Here is a 22,500-nt window from a genome sequence, read left to right as displayed (position 1 = left end):
AAGTTGTGCCGAGTAGAAAGTTTGAAGAGAATAAATTAATTGAGATGATAGCTATAAAGTGAGTATGTAGCACACTTCTTCACAATGATGGTAAAAGTAGTGGCAGACAGATATATCAGCTAGCTTATGGATGATATTTAGCCTTAGCATTGATTAACAATGGCGTTTCAGCTATAGAAATAATAAACTAAAAAACAAATTGACGATAATGATAATAAAGATAGTATTAATATTACTAATAATAACAATAAAAACTAAAAAATAATAAAAATAAATAATTCACACACACACACACACTTAAAAGTGTTATGCTTACTTCAATGTTTCTTGTCGTTTCAATAAGAAAGTGAATCCTTTACCCTTTTTTTCAGTGTAGATTTTGCTAAGATGTTGTCTAAAACTGACAAAATCTTACAGGTCCAAGGCTATAAGTTCTTTGGCTACCCAGCATGCTCTGCACATTTAAGTTCTTCCCCATTGTAATTCAGTAATGCTGCGCTTTAGCTTTGCCACTCAACTCATACATAGTGGTCACAAAAAAGCTATTATACAAAGCTACAAACATTCTTTTCAACAATTGCTGAAATCAATGCACCAAGAACCCAGGCCAAGCGTGCCAGCTTCCGCTCAACAGGAATCACTGGGAATTAAGGATAGGCATAAGGACCAGAGTACTCAGAAATGACTGCAATGACTGATCATAAAACAAAACAATAATCCAAAAAAGCTTTGTGATCAGATCAGCATATTCAAATGATTTCTGAAGGATCGTGTGGCACTGAAGACTGGATCTAATGATGCTAAAAATTTATTCTTGCCATGACAGGGATAAAATACATTTAAAAACATACAAAAAAACAGTTCTTTTAAAATAGTACGATTAGGCAATTTCATAATATTACTTTTTTTTTGTGTTTTTTTGATCAAAGAAATGCAGCCTTGGTGAGCATAACAGACAAAAATCCTGATGATTCCAAATGCAGTTACAAAGAATTCATGCAGAGATTATTAATAAAGCAAGCAACAGACAGATCAGTCTAGAGGCTGCTTATCACAATGACGTGAGTTTTTATCACTTTGTATGGCTTTATTATTATCTGCCATTATTAAAGGGATTATCTAAAAACAATCCTTTCTAATTTTCGTTAAACACCTGCTATCTTAATGGGTTTAGGATAACAAGCATTGTCTGTACAGTATACTCCAAGCGCTCAATGTAACAGATTACCATGCATTAAAACACAGATAACCTTAATCGTAAATGTGGCACAAGGCCAAAACTTACATGTTTTTGTATTCAAATCTCAAAGTCTGACCTGCCTGGCATTCACAAAGAGGGTCCAGCCTGGGACTATGACTCTTGTGCTGTGTGACGGTGTCAGTGGTGATCTGGGCATTGGATGTGGAGAATGTAAATGTTGCTGTGAGGTATTTTTGGGGCTCAGCCTTAATCCAGATTCTGTCCCTGTGTTCCACAACATCTTCTGCATAATAAATGAGACAAGAATCCAGGCCAAGGGTGCCAGCATCCACTCATCAAGAATCACTGGGAATTAGGGATGGGTGTGAGGATGCGAGAACCCAGAAGCAATAGCAATGATCGATCATGAAAACACAATAATTACATAGCTTTTTGTTTAAACATTTTAAACTGATTGCAATTCAGCAAAACAAGCCAAATGTGCATTAATATTAAATTCTGTGATTGGTTACAGTGTCACTCTCACACGACCTTGATGCATCACTATACACTGTGGCTTTTAGTTCAAGGTAGCACAGTGGATAGTCTCTTCTTTTCAAACAGTTAGACAGAATGTAGATGAGTGCAACAGAATGCATATTTACCGTAACTTGACATTGCATCTTAAAAACACAGAACAAAGAAAAATCAAGGTTATGTAGTCCAGAGGTTTTGACGTCATGGGGATCCCCAGGAGGCGGCAAGAAACCTGAGAAACCGGAGATAAGCTAATGACATTGTTTGACCAGCCAAAAACCATGCCGTCAAAAGCTGCCTTTAGCTGGATTCATCAAATGGTGAATTAAGGGACAGGATTCAGATTTTCCTCATACTCATTTTATATCTATGAAAATCTCTTAAAATCAACATCAAATCTAAACTGGCTCAATTAAATTTTCAAAATACACTTTCCTGCTCAAACTGTGAATGATTTATTGGTTCATGTTATAAAAGGGCCAGCTGCATAAGTAATACTTTCCTAATCAAATTAGACCTTATGTAACTTAGAATAAAATTAATGAACAAATAAATGAATGAATAACTAAATAAATACATAAAGAAAAATAAAGAAAGGTCTTCAAAATTATTTATTGAACCATAATAACTTTGACTGTCCCTGAATAGTCTTAATTTACATTTATGTATTTAGCGGACACTTTTTCCACAGCAACTTACAAAAAAAGGAACAAAGCAATTTGTCACAGCCAACAAGTTTATTACACAACTAGATTAGGAAGCAAGCTAGAGAAGAGGAGTTATGTAGAGAAGTTTGAGATCTCAGCAGTTCGAGTGGAGGTTACCAGCTCATTCCACCAGAGAATAACAGAGAAGGTGAAGGTTTTGGAGAGTGACTTTTTGCCTCGTATACTAAATATATACATATAATTTAGATGTATATATTGTATAATTTAGACAAGCTTTCCTTTTAGGCATATCATCAAAGCCAAAATCACAATTATGCTCATATCTCCAGTGAGATGATCATGGTGCTTTCCAAATTCTTCGTTTCAAAGTTTGGAATACATATAATGCACATGTAAATTAATGTGTGAATAGGATTGAAAAGTTTGAGGTACATTTAAACATAACCTTCAAAATCTAAAACTGACAGAAATTAGTGCATACCTATTATTCTGTCTCTACTTCTGTCAAATTGTTCTTCACCAGTCTATTCAGTTTATTTAATTTGTTAAGACCTGAAAGAAAGCAAAAAATGTGAACAAAACAATATACTGCTTATGTATGCCACAGGTGCTTCCATTTAGAGGGACATTGCAAGATAAAACACCACAGCAGGCTTCTTTCTAACCTTCAAATGAACATGTACTCAAAGAACAGTTTGAAAACAACATCCAAAGCGACTGAAATTTTGTTGTGTGGAGTGTTCAAACAGAAGCCCTAATAAATGGTGATGCATTAAAGGAGAGGCTGCAGAATGTCTCTTAAAGCTCAGTGGATTATTGATCAGTACATGCTGAGGGATTCTGCAGTCCTCCCGTTTCGGCCGAACTGAAGTGTCCTGAGCATGTGTTAATGCCACAAACCTCTGACAGACCCCTGAACAAACACGACTCCGCGGGAGAGGATGAAAAAGGGGGAAACTGAAGCCAAAGTGAGGGAGGAGGAAAGAAACGCTGTCAAATTTGAGTGTTGTTCAAACAAGCTTCGGCCTGCACGTCTGCTGCAACTTAGCCACGATGAGAAGAAACACCACTTAGTCTCGTCAAACTTTACTTCTGTTCTTTTACTTTAGTTTCTTTTTCTTTTCCGTATGAGAGTTTCGTGTTCTGAGTTAAGTTTTGTAACGCCGCGTCTCCGAGTCTGACCTAGAGTGCCCGTTCAACTTCAACCAGCCACACAACTCCGCATCTTCAGCCAACGCCCAACCATGGGCTTCATAAGACGTCACTTCAGTGACTACTGAACTTCCAGCCAATCAGCAACCTCGTGAAACCCCCTTTTCAACGACAACAAAGGGAACCCCCGTTACACAGGAAATGCAAGTACCTCCAGACTCTGATCTATACTGGTGTATCTAATATAATTTTAACCTCATTGAGGAACTCAATGCGAGGGTTAATTACGTGATTGATGGTTGTTCATGTCAATGCAATTTCACGTATTGCTGTAAACTTGGGATTCCACATTTTCATTCTCTTAAACTCATCTTTCCCTTACTTTCGATCTTCCTGCAACTTGTGTGAATGTCTGAGTGCGTGTGCTTATGTGTTAGATTACTTAATATGTATTAGATTTATCTAATAAAGCCTTATTCATATTGAAAAGAGAAGTATCTTGTGTTTTGTGCTTACAAGTTAATGTCTTAAACTGCCGATCTTGTTACTGTGCTAATTGATAGTGTTTTCACTATACTTTGGATATTAATATCCAGTGCAGATTTTATGTCAAACGGCTCGTTCAGTGAATCGCAGGGCATCTCAGTGATCAGCCGTGAAACAGTGATTCTGTTCAAATTACCTTTAAAATCTAAATTGACCTGTTTCTAGGGATGGGACGATAACCGGTTTTATTGATAACCGTGATAAAATGTGCTGAAGGTTAGTAATATCGTTTAAAAATGAATTATCATTAAAACCGTGTTTGATTATCGCGGTTTTAATAACTCACTATTAAATCATGTCCAGCCAGCAACAGTCTGACGCAAGCGCAGCGCACAATGTTTTTTTTGTTTTTTTTCGAGAAGGAATGGCGAAAGTCAGTGACTTTTCTATGCTTTTCTATGCTTCTACACTTTTCATTGTAAGGAAGGAAATGCCACAGATTTTAATCTTTCTTTAAATTAAGTGCATAGAGCTGCTTGTTTTATTAGTTGTTTGTTGATTATTAAATATAAAACTTGCTGAAATGTTTTCAGTGTGAGCATCAACTATTTTTGAACACTTTCATCTCGTTTCAACAAAACCGTGATAATATTGATAATCGTGATAATTTTAGTCACTATAATCGTGATATTAAATTTTCATACCGTCCCATCCCTACCTGTTTCCCTTACAATTATTAAAAAATGTTTTGTCTTTGGCACTGGCTCAAAAAAGTAATCCAGAACTGCCATTGGTGCTCCATTAAAACACAGGTGCATGATGCCGTGTTTCTGATGTAACGTTTACAGTGTGAACTGACGCAGTCTCTCTGTTGCTACTCTTCTCACGTCCACATAAACAGAGGATCTAAACCTCCGTATGAAAAGCATCTCGCTCATCACACAGCTGGTCTGTTTACCTGCTTGGCACATGAACAGATTAATACTCCACACCCCCCCCACCCCCTCTCTGTCTATCTTATCTCATAAACGCATGCGTTCACACACACACAGATTAATGCTTTCTGTTTCAATATGTAAGTTAGACACAAGCGCACACACGGCTATGACATTCTGTTTAATGTCTCTGGAGTTAAAAAATGAAATGGTTGATTTTTAAGGTGCTTGGACACAGCTGTTGGCTCTGTGCTCTGCTGTGGGATCACCTTGTTAAAAATACCTCATCTGATCTAAACCTCATGACCTCATGACCAAGCCCACACAAAATCCGACCAAAATTTGGCTTAGTTGATCATGCATTCAGCTGTGAATGACAGCATAGTACCCTCAGCTCAGTTGAACACATTTTACCATGGTTAAATCCATTCAGCTCAGATAATATGAAACAGTCTGCAGGTTCTGTGGGAGCCTGTTTTTGAGTGACGGATAACAAAGGCTGTCAGTGATTGATTAGCTGTTGGTCTAACTTAGACACACAATATATTACACATGGGCTGTAGCAGACTAATGGGCAATGACCTAGGCTACAAACAACAAGGTTGCTGGTTCAGTCCCAAATTGCGGTAGATCAAGATGCTGCCCGGGATGAAAAGTGTCTGCCAAGTGGCAGAGAAAAACCAAGGGTTTAAACGATCCTGGTATGTGTCCTAAGCCATGTGTGCCACTGCATCAGGATTGATGACACTTGTGGATTAGTCTTGATTCCCTCCGTTTCCTCCATTCAAAATCTAATTGAGGATAAATGTGAAGTAGGTACGGATTGACCAAACTGGCAAGGTGACAATGTTTGAGCGGCAGCAGAAAATCCCACCTGTTGATGACACATCACATCATCTCCTATCTTCACAGTGACCATATGATACAAATATTAACAAAATGATACACACAAAACTATGCTTGTCACTAAAACTATTCACACCACCAGATTATTCACAGCTCTCACCACCAGCACACATTGAACACAGGATTACAAATCTTAAATCTCATTGGTTGGTGAAAATCAGAATAAAACCTTGTCTTGTCTTGAGCATTCTCTTTGGCCCCGTAAAGCCTATCATATTTGATACCCAAATTTCTAAGGCTTCAAAATTATCAACATGATTAAAACTGTTTTAGACAATCTTCTACATGCCTTCTGTCATCTGATTGATACTTTATACTTTTTTTAAACAAGTGTTATGGCGTTCTCTAACTTTTTTCTGCCATATTCTATCAGCCAAGCATTCAAGTTAGACCAAGGAAGGTTTACTTACAGAGCTGATGATTTGTTAACGCTTGAAGTTTGCTTGATGTTATTGTTGAATATGAAGTTGCACTCATGATTGTGTCAAAAAAACAACAATGTAAAGCACAAAACAAAAGATATACCATGCTATTAAAGATAAGATCAAATAAGGAATAAAAGGCGACACTTTATTCAAAAAGTGAACATTTAAAAGACATTTACTGGACTGATGTAATTTAGGATTACTTGATTATCCTGACATACATCATATTCGTGTTAAAATGTAAGTATAAAATATGAAACATCAGACATTTGAGGGATGTTTATTTGTTCATCTCTCTGTCTTCATTGTATTACAGTGAATTATATTTGTTCCCCATCACAACAGAAACTCCATATTCTTTTATATTGTCCTCTGTGAGCCATGAAAGCCCTATGTATTATATGAAAAAAAAAACATTAAATAACATTTAGATTTTTTCTTGTGTCTGAAGGTTCAATAAGCTGTTCCATTTAAAAAATAATAATAATAGCTATTATTTTATCATAATAGGCTTCACATGGTTAAGGACATAGTAAATAGTACAATAGAACTCTGCCAATTACAAATTCCCTTTAAAGGTGCACTAAGAGGGGGAGAAAAGCAGCAGCGGAAGAAAGTGGTGAGGAGTTCTGAAATTAGACAATGAAAAATTATTGTAAAAAAAAGTGACAGGAGAAGATCTTGAAAAAAAGGCAAAAAGTCTGATTAGAGGAAAAAAACATATGTCAGAGGTCACATGATAAGACATGATTTGAGTGCTCTAGACCCCACTGAAAAGTATTTCAAATGTCACAGTATGCAGCATACATATACAATATTCTTATGATGTTACTGTGACATTAAGCATCCCCTCAAGTTCTTCTGGATCATCAGGAACAGTATGCATGTCCTTCAGGAAGTGTCAAATCAGGTATTTATCAGCATGGAAGTCTGTTTTGAGATACATTAGGTTTGGTGGAGGCACATGTTTGGGTTACTGGAGTAATATTACAACCCTTTATCTGCGTTTGATATACTGTAATAAAGAGAGTCAGGCAGTTTATGAGACAGCTGTGTCCTGGATATAAAAACAATGTGTGCCTTTATCTGTCCTGTCAATGGAGCTTCTGGTTAAGTTCCAGGTGAATTATGTTTTTCTTAAACTAGACAAATGTTTTCCAGTGCAGTTGTCAGTTTACATTTATAGAGCATAACATAAAAGAATGTAACGTATAAGCCTTTCAAACATACCTACCATGAGCTTCTGCAAGAGCTTTAAGTCAGTGGCTACGTTTACATGCACAATTTTTGGTTCAATCGGACTGAATTGCATCCGACTTTACTGACGAGATGCGCATAACGATTTGCCGATCGTTATCGGAGCAGCCCTACAAGGTTGTCCTTCTCACTTCACAGTTGCTGAGTGAAAATAGAGTTTTATAATGACAAATGACGCTTTATACAACACTTCATTCAAAAGAAAGAGCTGCTCGTTCCGTGCGTCATACGTTATTACGTTATTTCTGCATCATAGCACATGCGCAGTCCTTTCAGTTTCATGGTTCAATCCGATCAAAGTTACATGCACTCTCATTCGTATTAGAAGAGGAATAAACCACCCCCTTCCATCCGATCGAAAATTTCATTCCGATCGAGCTCAATCGGATCAATTAAGGTTTTTACATGAAAGCTTTTCAGTCCGATTGACCCGTCAATCCGATTACAAACGTATTATTTGGTTGCAAACCGATGTGATTTCAACTTTCAAAAAAACTGCACAAGTCAAACTCTGAGAGAAAACCTACACCATCAATGAATCCTGAAGACCACAAATCTGAGAAGTTTAAAATATAGCTGTTTATTTTTATTCTTAAAACTGTCTTATATAGTAGAATTGCAGTTTCATCATATGCAATTAGCTGATTAAATTATAGGATTTGCAAAGCTTCAAGAGTCTCATTCCAACAATCATCACCTATTTTTCTTATTTTCTGAATCTTATCCATGTAACTTTTATAAAAAAATAAAAAATAATAATAAAAAAAAAACTCATTGGTGATTTACCCCAGATATACAGTAAATTAATTGACAAATTTTTGAGTGCATCAGCACTGAGTATTGGAAAATATTTTATTCCCAGAAGTACTCCCCCCCCCCCCGTTTTCCAGTATTATTTCATCTGTTAGTCTGGTTCATAACTCTGCAACTAAATATTTTTCCAAACCCTGTGGAGACCAAGGCTGCCGAAAAAGTGGGCGGACACTGTCGGCTTTCGCTGTATTGCCTCATATAATGAAATTGCATCACAGAAGTTCCTTGCTTTGATAGGTTAGAAAAAAAGTAATAGGCAGACATACAGTTCTAAAGATTGATCTTCCGTTACAACTTTAAACGGGCCATACTGCAACAGATCAGAGCCCAAATCCCATCAGGCAATGCACACTTAATATTAAATCTGTTGTTTCATGCAGCATATTGTATCCACATCCTAATGCAATGCTCAGCACCCAGCACAAATCTTTTCTTCACTGTTTTTCAGTGCTGGCACTGCTGAATGTACAGAGCCACAGCCAAAGAAAAGAAAAAATATTATGCCCAGGTTTTTGGAGTGAATTGAATGTAATGAGATAAACAGACCATGTAGCACAAAATAATGGCAAGAAAACTACGTTGTTGCACACACCGTGATAACACATGATTCATAAATAAATGAGCTGGTTGTTTCAGAGAATTGTTCAAGAGACTCATACAATTTGAATCACTAACAAATCCATCACTAAACGTAATCATTTACCAAACCACAAGTCATTTACAAAGTAAAATGATGCATGAAATTATTTCAAAACCAAAGAAGTTCATGGAACTTAAACTAATATCATTACAATGCTTTACTATTGTTCATATGATCATTTATTGTTCATTAATGTTAATCAAAACCAAAATTATTAAAAACCAGTCATTGAAATTAAGAGGAAATAATTGTGTCAATAATTAAAATATTATATGAAAACAAAATGTCACCTAAGTAATTAACTGGAATAAAAGTTTTAAATTGAAAAATGAAAATTTCTTAAAAACAACAACTACAATTTAAATAAAAAAAAGTAAATTAAAGCTAAATAAAAATATAACAAACTAATAAAAATGACTAAAGTACATAACAAAATGATCAAAACCAACAAATTAAAACGAAAACGGAAAATATTAAAATAAAAGCTAATTCATGAGAACTTATACCTCTACAAATTTAAATGTTACTAAAATATAGTATTTCTTTTATTATAGTGTTAAGCAATATAGTGTTTGTTAGGCAAACCAGGGGCTCACATGATGTAAAAGTAACATTGTACAGGAAAACCTGCCCAACACGTTTCATCACCACGTCTCCCACTCTTCCAATGTCTTTTCCTTGCCTTTCTCTACTTTTCTTTGTCTGATTCCCACAGAATGAATGTAGGAGTCTGAATTGCCTGTCCACTTGTCTTTCAGTAGAAGGAAAATCTTACAGCTCTTTTCAATCAGTCCCTCTCTCGTTTCTGTGAAAAGGCTCACACTCAAAGCACATCACATGAGTGTGTTTATTGGCTGACAGCTGCAAATTAAACGCAGTGTGCTGATATGAGAATTGACGTTCAATTTCACCTGGCAATTACACAAGCATAGCGAGACCCAGTAGCTCGCTGAAACATAAATAACTTATCTGGATCCATTGCTCAGAACAGTGAAGCACAATACGTGGTCTGAAGAAATTAATAAAGCATTGGATCAACCTTGGCACTCTTAAAGTTTCAAAACATTGCATATATGTGCAAGTATGGTTTTATAAGTTCGGACTTGAACAGCAAAATTCAACTCACATCCAGCTCGTGTCAACTGAACCACAACTCATTACTTTCATGTCCAACCTGAAATAAACATAGAATTCATATGTCAAAAATGATGAATTAAGCTCCCTGAACAGCACTAAAAGAAGAAATGTTCTATGTAGATCTGAACAAGAATCGTTACATTTATTTCTATTCCCAATCTATAATAACAGCCCGGACCTTTAACAATACTAGCCTATACTAAAGACTGCTTAATGAAGCAATAAAAAAATAAAAAAAATTATTTGTCATTGTGAAATTTCAGGAACAATACAATAGGTGGAACACCAATAATGCTTTTTTATAGAGCTGAATAAAACAATTTAAAAAACATTTTATACAATGCACTGTGTGTGACATAGACTGATCAAGATAAAGCAAGCAAGCATTTTTCATGGCAAAAGCTCTCTGTGGGCTTTACAGCATACTTATCTTTTAAAGGAGGGTGTGAGGGCTGTACTTCATTTAGATCTGATCTTCAAAAACTCTAATTTTATCCTATTTCTCGAGGTGATTAAAGGCAAAGAATCATATAGAAAACAAAAAGAGCACAGCTGAATCTGTCTTTCTTGCCCTCAAGGGACTGATATTCAAGCAACTAAAGATTTTGACAAAGTGCTTGTTATTCTAAAAGGCCAACCGAAGGAAATGTTAAGCTCAGCTGTGAGCATGATGTGTGTAAAGATATTCCTGAATGGCACATCATCTTCAAATCAGCAGAGATGTGATCATCAAAGGCCAATTATAGCCTTAATCAAAATGTCTGAAACGCTTCTGTAACATTATTTAGAGAATATAACAAATTCAGAGGAATTTCATCAACCTGTCTTTTATCTCTTTCTGAATTTTTATTTATATTTTTGAATCTCACTTTCCCTCATGCAGCTACTCACAAGAAAAAGCAAAAAACATTGACCCAATATGCAAGAAATGTCTGTTTCTTAACAGTGTCTCACTTTTTGACATTCAAAACCCCTGCTGCTTACTGCTTTATACCCCCTACTGCTTTAATATCCATTTCCATTGGCAGCAGTAGAACTGCTGCTTTCCCTCTTAGACATCTCTCATCTTCACATACACATGGATTTATTTCTATTAATATTTAAATCATACATTTGTGCTGCTATTATAATAGTGACTTACTTGTCCTAGTAGTAGTGAATCTGCTAACTGAAATGTTTACTAATTTTCTAATGAAACTAAATGACTAAACATGTACCATGTTATTTACATTGTACAAAAAATCTAATAAAAATTCACAATCCTATCCTGACATTTATCTAAGAAGCCATGTAAATGACATGGGATATTAATTACTATATTAAAAAGAGAGAGCAAATTAGTACAGCATGGTCATGATTTAGTACTTAAAACACTGCTGTGATTGAATTAAAATGGAGGGTGACAGAACAAGAGAAGTGAGCAAAAAATACACGCACACTTTTAAAAGTGCTTTTCAGAGAACAGAACAGGAAGCTGTCGACTTTGCAGGAGGCTCCAGAGAGCACTAAAAACTTTAGACCAAAACTGAGCATTATAAATCCAGACAACAGTCTTAGCATAGACATAAAAAGCACCCCAGAGCTTCCTCCCTGGGCTATTTTCACCGGTCCGTTTTGCTTTGTAAAGCTTATAAGCCTTCAGCAATCATCCAAGAATATACTCAGGTGGAGACTACAACAGTAAGCCCTGGCTCGTCCTCCAAAAATGTAAAGTCATGCAGGAGGCCGCCAGCTCTTACAACCCAAGGACTGTGTTAAATACAACTTTGGCACTATACAAAAAAAGCACTATAAGAAAACAACACATTTTCCCCAACCGACGACAGCAGCGAGAGCCCCGGAGCAGGGTCATTGCAGGATATAAGTGAAAACTCAATACTTATGACATCAGCATACTAAAAATGAGTCACAGCAGAGAGGAACACAGAAGGACACAGAACCACGTTTGAGTCGAAATCACAGACAGCGCCACAGGGAAGCACTGTGACTCACCACATCTAAAATACACGATCGAAACCATATAATTACAGAGTGTTGTTGTGCTCAATACACAATCATAGGAAAAATCAAAAAGATGGACATTTTTACCAACTTTACAGAGCGGTAGCTGTCCTCTCTCACACTCTTTACTGAGGTGTTGCATTGTGGGATGTGAAGGGAGCTTAAGACTTGCATCGGAATTAAATTTGTATCACTAGATAGATGTATTCAATTAGATTATAAATTGAGATTGTATTAGATTATGGTGATGGAGGAAATAATACAAAAGGAATAAATCAAACTTTAGTGATTCATCTTACCACATTAGTTAGATATCGGATCAGATTAGAGATTTTTATGTATCCATATCTGACGATATTGGATATTTAACCCTTTTATTTAGGTATTGGTTTTTTTTTTTTTTTTTTTTTATTACACTTTTGAAAATAAAGGTTCGAAATACACTGGGTTATTTAAGAGCTGTTGTAACCATATTTAAAGTTGCAACTTTTTTCTTCTTCTTCTTCTTCCCTTTCAAGGCAACATATTGCCAGCTTTTATGCAACCGTTTGCACAGCATAACTTCAATTTCACATGTAAATGAAGATGTCAGAACGGACTCAGTCAACACTGTCATTTGTGAGCAGTCTATACTAAGAAGTACTGTGTATCTCACAGCATGACATAAAAGATAGCTGATGTCACACAGTCTGCCATGGCATTCAGTCACCCAACAGTGAAATTATACTCATATTGCCTTTAATTTTATATGAAAATGTAGAAGCATCAGGAAACGATTGATGAACTAACTGGGAATGGGATACGGCCCGAGTCAAACTCGGGTCATCTGCACTTAATAATCACTACTACACAACATGCCAGAGCATGAGCATGTATCATCAGGCCACGTGCATGTCCTACATCTCCCAAGTTACAAGCATTTAATGTTGTCAAAAGACCCGGTACTTCGGTACCAAGTCGGTACTAAAAAAAATTAAATGTGACGGTACCAGGTTTCTTTAAGTACCGGTAGTACCGAGGTCCCGTTCAAACCCGGTTCAGCGCTATGATTTCCGCGAAGCAGAAAACGAGGACGGAATCTCAAAATCCAGTCATGAAAATGGAACTTACATTTTAATATGGACAGTCATGGAATTTGTCAAAGTTAGCATAAATTAATCAAATCAAATCTCCATATGGACCAGTATCTGTAAATGTTAAGCCGCAAAAGTTGTTTGAAATATGAATCCGTGTTCTGCGCGTCTATTTGTGAATTAATGAATGTCAGAGACGTGCGGGTTTGTTTACTACATAGACCGAAGCGCATGACGCTTGCATTAATTTCAGCATCTGAGCTTCAGAGTTCTCTCTCCATCAAGCGATCTGAACTTTTCAGTTCATCTCAATGCACGCACAGCGCACCTGTATTTGATGCTCTGTAAACTCTTGTGAAGTCGCACGACTCACCGTCGCTTTACTGATAGCGCTGTTTCTCACACATGCAAAGAGAGAGAGAGAGACTTACCACGCTGAATCGACACGCTATATGTAAACTATTCTTTGTTGTCTTCTCCTGTCAAAATAATGGAGTTCATTTAGAATTATTCATATTCATTTTCGAACAAGCAGAACAGAAGACATACCGGTTTCTCCGGTAGTGGGCGGAGCTAATGCGCAAATGGCAATGTCATTGGCTGGCGCTGATCTAGTACCGTCCCTGTTTTGATTTCAGCAAATCAGTTTGACCGAACGCAGACAACGTGATTAATATTCATGAACCCAGCAGCTCATCAATCCATAGTGCATTGTATATACATTAGTATGATAGTAGAATTAGTAGTAGTATTATCTTTTAATAATATAATATGATCTATTACTTTTTTTTTTTTACAGAAACCCTCAATGACCAAAAATATCTTAAGCATCACCACCAGTCTTAAGTTCAGTTAAAATGACAAATATGCATTCATTAGGCCTAAAAGTAAATTTTTACATAAAGGCATTTTACATAAAGGCATAGAAATATTACTATTATTTAGTAAAATGTATGTGATACTGCTACTACTGTTGAAAACATTTATAAAACTTTATTTTTTAAAGAAATAAATCACAATATTTCTTCCATGTTTTAATTTTAATAGCAAATCCCCTTTATTTACCAAAAATAAAATGTGTTTAAATTTCATAAATTAAAAGACAAATTAAATTTGGGTGAAACTTGTTTACTGTTTTTCATAATTATATAAATTGTAGAAAAACTTTAAACACAATTGTAAATAAGTATAAAGAAACAAGTGCTTGTAAATAAGTGCTAAAAAGTTTTTTTTTTTTAATTAGCATATTTTTGTGTTTTGCTTTGGTACCGAAATTGGTACAGAGAACCGTGGACTTTCACTGGTATCGGTACCGAATACTGAAATTTTGGTACCGTGACAACACTACAAGCATTTATAAGAAAATATATATCTAATCTTGTTTCATTATGAACACCAACTAAATACTCATTTTGAGAACTGTTTTCAAAACTACAAGTGTCAACCTAGTGTTTTCAGCGTCTCAGAGCGGATCAGTTCACAGTAAATGCAGTGAACTCTATCTCTGCATCTGTGAGTGCTGCATGCATGTGGCAGTGCAATATGCTCCAGTTATGCTGTTTTTGTTTGTTTGTTTACATTTGCATAATTTCCTTTATTTCTGTGGACAGATGATTACAGTATTCCCTACATTAACAAACCTGTTGTCACACAAACATAAATAAAACTTCCCTGCAGGTTTTTTTATTTTATTTTTTTGCAAAAATGAAAGCTCAAGGGTTCAGTCCAAAGACATACATATTATTATTTTAATACTGCTTTGAAAAAAAATAATATAATTATTATGAATGTTTTTTTTTTGTTGGTTTTTTTTTTACAGTGCAGATTTATTACAAGTGAAATATTTTTGTGTAATGATGATGATGATTATAATAATAATCATCATAATCATAATAATAATAATGTATTATTGTATTAACATTATTGTAATATTATGTATTCATAGTAAAGTATTGTACAGTACAGTAAATCAACCTTAATACTGTTTAATAATTCATTTTGAGGCAGCTTTTCCCCCGTGGTTTTGAAAATAGTATTGCATATTGATATTTTTTAAGGTATTGTATCAAAGTTATACATCTGAGTGACAACACTACTATTAACCTGTAAGACCTACTCATAACAAAAATAACACGAAAAATGAAACTACTGCTGGTTAACAATTTCTCCATTTCTTTTACATTTCAGATATATATTCTCTCTAATGGATAGCACACTCAAGCCCATGTTTGAGCAAACAAAATGTGCTGAACTATTATACACTTGTGGAATCAAACTGAGTGTTTCTATATTCTTTAGTACCACACTATTAGCGTATATTAGCACCTATGTATCAGCCCACATGCAGGGCAGAAGGGACATGCAGATACAATACACAAAATATCTTAAGTAATAGAACTTTAAGAATTCCATCAGGCCATACCAAGACTCACTCCTGCCTTTGATATCTGCTGCCTACATGCGAAGAACTTATCTTCAAAATGGTGGAAATATTCAAAGTAAATCAGCTTGCACACAGTCATTTGATGTCCTGGCCTCTCAGTGTGTGATAACACAGAGCCTGTCAGTGGACAGAGGGTCAGGACTGCACAGCAAGGGCAATTCAGTAATATAGACAGTATGTACATTACGAAGATACATAAAGATAAGCTTAAATCATTCTGGCTTGACTGTACACTGGTAACAAATATATATAATAACCGGTAAAAAAAACAGTGATTCATTACTAATTACATAAGAGTTGTTTTCAACTCAGTGTCCAATTAGCTGTATGCTGTATTTATAGTCAATTATTCAACACAAATTGATGCTTAATTAATTAATACAAATTAATGCTTCATGCTTAATTGAGTTCCAAAAAAAATTTTTTTTTTTAAGTTTTAAAGTTTTTTTGTATCAATTACTGCCACATATTGCTAAATCATTCTGATATTTAAAAAATGGCCCTTAAATTGCTTCAATGTCAAGAGCTACAATTTTGTAGAAACCTTCACTGTAGTTAACTAGGACAGCACTATTTAAGCAGGAGATATTAAAGCAAGAACACTATTATGTCTGTTTGCTGCAAACAGTGATTCATACTGTACATCATCAATGAAAACAAGAAAAGACATTACAAAGCAGCAAAAAGCAAGCTGGTGCATAGCGTGTGCATCCAAGTTTGTTTATAATGTGCTTGTGTGTGGTGTGAAGCACTGAGAGCCCACGTGTAGTGACTGAGGGGGGGATAAAAAGACCTCAACCCCTGAGGAGAGCAGCAGCAGCACTCCGACTGAGTATCACACCAGCTATCAACCCTCATCATCTCAGCCCTCAGTGCAGAGGAAAACACACTCTTCACACAGCTGCGGCCGGCATTTACATCTCCACTCCACTAAAACCATTTTAACCAGCTAGAGAAGAGATACTAGAGTGACAGTTTTCTTGAAACATTTAGAGCAACAACTAGTCAATTTCATTTCTGATGTTAAAAAAAAATGGCTCTGTCTCACAAACCATTTCTTGTTGTCGTAGGCATGCTGCTGACAACAAGGGTGCTTCAATTTGTAGTCAGCAAATAATGCTTTCAAAGATACTTCTTAGTTATATATAGTTGTTTGTGCCTTTCGTGGCCAAAATCGTGCATTGTGAGGAGCTCAGCGAAAAATATAGAAGGATCGAGGGAGATGCTGCTAACCGCTAGCCTACATAAAACAACTCTTTTATTCCAGAATCATTAGCAGACTACATGTAAACAACAGAATGAGATGCGAGCGTCAGCGTGTCTCGTGAGGTTCACATGAGGACCAGGGCGTGCTTGAGTGGCTGTTAAGAAAGTTGCTGCCTGCGAAGGTCTCAGGTCAGTGGCTTATGAGATTCTGTTTCAGTTGTGAAGCAGTTTAGGTGGGCGGAAAACAGCAACGGGTCGGTTTTGAGACAGAGCCACTGTCTTAAACAGAATTTTTGGAGAAAACCATAACATATTTTAGAGTTCTTTTCAAGGTTTCCAATCCTTGTAGCATTTTGGAAAATATATGCAATGAATTCTAGGCATTCAACACATCGTCAATTAGGCCATCACATTACATAAGAATACAATCACAGCTCAGATGAAAACCGCTACACCTTTAGAGTGAAAACAAGCTTTTCCATCCACACACAGTCAGAGAGTAGCTTAATAGAGTAGTAAAACTCTTCACACCACAGCTTAGCATCCGGAACTACACCATCAGCAAGAATCAATATCCTTATTTCTTTACAAACCTTTGAAACAGCCGAACAACAAGGATAATCTGTAGAGCCAACAACACTGAGCCCATAATGCTTTAGTCCACAACAGCAAAACGCACTTAAAAAATACCTTATAAAAGAAACACCTTGCAGACACTCACCGTTTTGAAGTCCTGGTGGCTGCACTCCTGGCCCTGGAAACGGCAGTAGAGCATCATCTCCTTCAGGTCATGGCCCACTCGTTCAGTGAACTCCCACATACTGAATGGCTTGGGCCGGTAGTTAGTGAAGTTTGATTTGTCCGTGAGAAAGGCCAGCACGTGGGGCTCGGCCAGGTGCGGCTCAGGGATCTGCAGGTGCACATCCAGCAGTGCCAACAGTTCCCCGGCGTGGTAGAGGTCATTCTGCGTGAGACGCGTGAAACGGTAGGCATTCAGATTACAGACGGTGACCGCGGGAAAGACTAGGCTGCCAGAAACCACAGCATCCACACTCGTGACGTGAGGGTAGGAGAGAAAGTAAGCCAGCCGTTCGGTGCTCTCCAGGACAAGTAGGACCAGGCTGGCCAGCAAGGCCATGCTCCAGAGTAGACGACGTGAAGTAGAGCAGTAAGGGAAGGAAGAAGTGGAGGAAGAGTAGGGAAAGATGAAGCGCAAACCGTGCAGGGTGCTTCGATGGGCAAAGGACTGCCAAGATGTGGGGCCTCCCAGGCTCCCCATGCCTCTGCTCTCGGTCTCACGACTGGCCTCGCTTCCACATCCCTCCTTCAGGTCCATTGCTAGCATGCACACACCTGCAGGCAGACACACAACGACTGTCAGCTTAAGCACTGGCACCTTCAGGCTGCTGATTCTGGCTATATTTCACTTCATTAGATTCACAGACACATCAATAATATATCACAAAATACAGAGTCTTTCTTGAAGCGGTGGGTTTGACACAAATATAAAGAGACTGTAAAACACTGTAAAGCTTTATGAAAAAACACAAAACTGAATGTAGACATCCTTGAGAGAGAGGGTTTATATAACATGAACCCTTACTGACCAAAAGAAGCTACAGTTTTAGACAAAGAAATAAGGAAAGTAGTCAAATGGAAAGAAAAGAGAGAGAAAAGATGGAAAGAAAGCAAGCAAGACAGGAAGGAAGGATGGAAAGAGAGGAAGGATGGAATGAGGGGAGGAAGATAAGAAGGTAGGAAAATAAAATAAAAAAGTCGAATAAAAGGCAGGCAGGCAGCCAGAAAATGAATGAAGGAATGAAGGAAGGAAGCTGAAAGAGATTGGGAGGGAGAAAGGAAGTGAGCAAGGAAGGACAGAAGGAGAAAGATGGGTTGGAAGAAAGAGTGGAAGAAAGGAAGCAAGGAAGTGGAAAAAGAAGGATGGGATGATTAAGGAAGGAAGGAAAATGATAGATCGAGATATGGCAGGAAGGAAGGAAAACGAGAGAGAAGGGAGGAAGGTGAAAATGATGGGGTGGAAGGAAATAAGGAGAAAAATGGGATGGAAGGAAGAAAAAAAGAAGGAAGGAGGAAGATAGGATGAAGGAAGGAATAAAAGACAGAAAGAGAAATAAACACAAGAAGGAATGAGGAAGGAAGGAGAAAGAACGCAAAGGAAGACAGTATTGTATGAAGAAAAAAGGATGAAACTACAGGAGAAGAAAATAAAAAATTATTTCAGCAGATATACACTAACACATTTGCTCAAACAGAGACAAATCAAGGTACACAGACCCCCTGACACCCTAGCCAAACTGTCTCCTGTCCAATCAGAGAGAGCGACACATACAGAGAGAGAAAGAAAGGGGCCATTGAACACTAGTAGTCAGAGCTGCTGCTATAAATAAAAATCAGGCCGGACCACAGATCACACACACACACACACACACACACAACACTGAGTGAAGGAAGAACAGATCTTGCTCCAGTGTGAGAGGGTGGCAATGGAGTGGAAGATGCTGCACAAGGGTTTCCCTCCGTCTGTCTCTCCACCCACTCCATCATTTCAGCCCCTCCAAATGCCAGGATCCTCCTTCTCTACACCATCGCCCTCCTCTATTTCTTCTTCTTACATCTACAAATCTCTCTCTCTAACTTTCTCCCACTTGTTTAAGTGATGTTAAGAAAATGCACAGAGCAAATCCAGCATATATTTCTGAAACAAGTTCAGCAATATTGTATTACTTAAAGAGTCATGCCAATAAAGCTGTTTAAATTGAAACTAAAAATTGACAGAAAACATTACAGAGCTTAAAAAGTATCCCATCCCCCATAAACAAATTCATGCACGTGCACACACATACACACACGGTCACTGAACATCCAATGGTAATTCTAAGCACCTCACGTGCAGCCTAACATCCAACCGTGCATGAGTGTGTGTGTGTGTGTGAGAGAGAGAGAGAGAGAGAGAGAGAGAGAGAGAGAGAGAGATGCGGGTCAGAGAAGGCCGTAGAAGATGCTGTCGTTGATCCTGAGTCGACGGAGTGTGTGAGCGTGAGCTTCTCCCAGTCGCGCGCTTCCCGCGCTAGTCCAACCAAACCATCACGCGCCCGGCGCTTCCCACTCCTCTTCCCGCCGTATCCACGCGAACGACAACTCAACCGGCACAGATGTGAGATGCCCGCTAACATTCAGATCTAAAAAACGCAAACTGAGGTAAAAAGAGAGAGAGGCTCGTTCGCTCTTGCCCTTCAGGAGACGCTGTGCCGTCTTTCCTCGCTCGCGCTCGCTTTCCTCTCCTCCCGCGTGCGTTCATACTCCACTCCTCTCCGCTTAGAGCGTGATGGATGGATACAAGCGGCAGATTGTGGGTAAAAGGAGGAACGGAGAGATTGGAAAGAATCAAAAACTCAAAAAGGGAGATGAAGGGAACACACAGAGTGTGAAAAGAGAGGAAGATGATGACAGATACTGTATCTGGTGCCCGGCCGGCGACTACCATCACACTGAAAATGTGTAATGAAAACTGTTAGGCATCTTTAAGTTTGATGCTTGCGTGTGCATAACATTCAAGGCGCAAAATCTTGAGGGAGGGGTACTGAGAAAAGCAATATGACTGAAAAAGATAAACCAGAATAAAGAGACATAAAAACGGATGAAGAGAGAGAGATGCAACAAGTGTGTGTTGTAATGCAAGCAGACAGGACAAAAGAGAGAGAGAGAGAGAGAGAGCACATGGACTGTTAGATGAAAAATAAGATGACAGTGAGAGCTGAATTTGGAGGAAAGTAAGGATTTGGCAGAAGGGGATAAAAATACAATTTAAATGGATGAGAGCAGCTGCTGAAAAATTTGATATATAAAAAATATATATTTCATTCCTCATCTCCGAGTGCCACTGTAGAAGATCATTCTATAATACTTTCTGCATTTATTTCTCCTTCCATCCCTCCTCCTAACAGTCATGTAGTGCAACGTTTCGGAAATGATATCATCTATGCCATGTTTTTCATGGCTCATCTGACTGGATATATGCCAGACTGCATTAAGACAGCAGAGTCTGAGGAAGGGGATGGCTACTGAGCTCTCATCACCTCTCATAAACCTTCTCAGATCAAGCAGACGAGACGGAAAGAAGCTTGCTTTATCTTACAAAACATACCGGTAAACGTCTTTCTCTGTTTTGTTAGCTTTTTTCTTTTCTAGGTGAGTTGGAGAAAATTTTCATCTCTATTTCATTGTCCTTGACACCGATTTCATTCTCTTTCTACCGCATCTGTCTCTCTCCCGCACACTTTTATTCCCTTATTCCAGTTCCCTGATTTTCTCATCCGTTTCGGCCCTGGGCGCGCAGATGTGAGGAACAGAGAAGGGGAATGAGCAAAGAGGTAATTTATGAACCTCTGCAAATACATTTACGCAAAATGGCTGTACAGGATGCATACAAACACACAGCTCTGACTCTAATCGAGGAAAGCGTTTGGCACACAGATCAATAGGCGAAGCTGGAACTTTATACTGGAGCTCTGACAGCCTGTAATGACACGAGCTCAGCTAAAGCTGTTTGGAAGAGTAAAGGGGATATGAGACACAGTCATGACCTGACAGAAAAATACATACTGCCTGAAGGATCATGTCCATTCATCCGAATGGATATTAAATGTACCTTTCAAAAACAAATTATTAGTCTTGAAAAAAAAAAAATCTTCCAACCCCAAACTTTTTTTTTATAAACATCTTTTGTTTATTTATTTGGAAAAAATGTAACTAAAGTAAATACTGTGAACATAAAATAAATTTGGACATTAAAAAACGTAATGTATTACTGTGATAGATTCTGTATGTTGGATTGACCTACATAGTGGTTGAACTAGGTATTGCAGTCCAAATTCAAAATATTGTAAACCACCTCACTTGAGTTTTATCTGCGTCTCATTTCGGAGGCTGCTGCTGCGTCCTCCAGAGGTACATACATGGTGGCCCAGTTGTAATTATACTCTACTATGAAGACACACAGTGTAAACGGGAGTACTGTCTGAATGTTGAATTTACTTTAAATATTTTTACTTGTACCCAGGATATGTCAGCTAACTTTAGCTAATTACTTGCCTGTAGAGATGTCATGCTCGACACTGAAGCTCCAAAGCTTCTTGTCTTTTTTTTAATGTATAATCTTTTTTTTTTTTGTAAATTAAATTGTGTATTAAATGTTAATGATAACTTTTCTTGGCAACTAGCTAAAATAGAATTATTAATTTATTCATGATTTTAGGTTAACTGTAACAACCATTTTTGGTCTATTTTGGAAATAATATGACAGAACAAATCTTGTCAGAAAAACAGTAGGGTATTGCACAGGATTTGCTCTAGCTGCTGATAATCATGCCAATTTCCCTGAATTTGAAAACAGAAGTTGTATTCTTCACAGATACCTGTTATTTTCAAGTTTAAAATAACAGCAAGTTGACAGAAGTAAATGTAGAGACCTGTCTTATTAAAATTATGATTTAGACCAGCAGATTAACAAAGTATAGCATACTACTTCTATCTGCACATAAAAGACACAAATTCACAATTCAGCAGGGAAATAAATACAGATTTTTTTTTTTACTTGGCACATTCAAAAGGCAAGATGGAG

At 37.4% G+C, this 22,500-nt stretch overlaps 1 protein-coding gene across 1 annotated transcript in view; it reads right to left on the bottom strand.

Moving 5' to 3' along the window:
• The window catches only part of LOC132149314 (acid-sensing ion channel 2-like), a 405,895-nt gene extending 385,660 nt beyond the window's left edge, over positions 1-20,235 (bottom strand). The window contains exons 1-2 of the mRNA XM_059558461.1: positions 19,763-20,235; positions 17,581-18,212 (exon numbers count right to left, since the gene is read on the bottom strand). Of these exons, the coding sequence (XP_059414444.1) occupies positions 17,581-18,204 (624 nt within the window). The 5' untranslated portion in view covers positions 18,205-18,212; positions 19,763-20,235. The remainder of the gene's footprint in view (positions 1-17,580; positions 18,213-19,762) is intronic.
• Between the last annotated feature and the right edge of the window lie 2,265 nt (positions 20,236-22,500).

The sequence above is a fragment of the Carassius carassius genome, chromosome 9, assembly GCF_963082965.1.
Source record: "Carassius carassius chromosome 9, fCarCar2.1, whole genome shotgun sequence".
Classification (NCBI taxonomy): domain Eukaryota; kingdom Metazoa; phylum Chordata; class Actinopteri; order Cypriniformes; family Cyprinidae; genus Carassius; species Carassius carassius.
The sequence above is the reverse complement of the archived record's forward strand: the minus strand, read 5'-3'. Positions and strand labels throughout refer to the sequence as shown.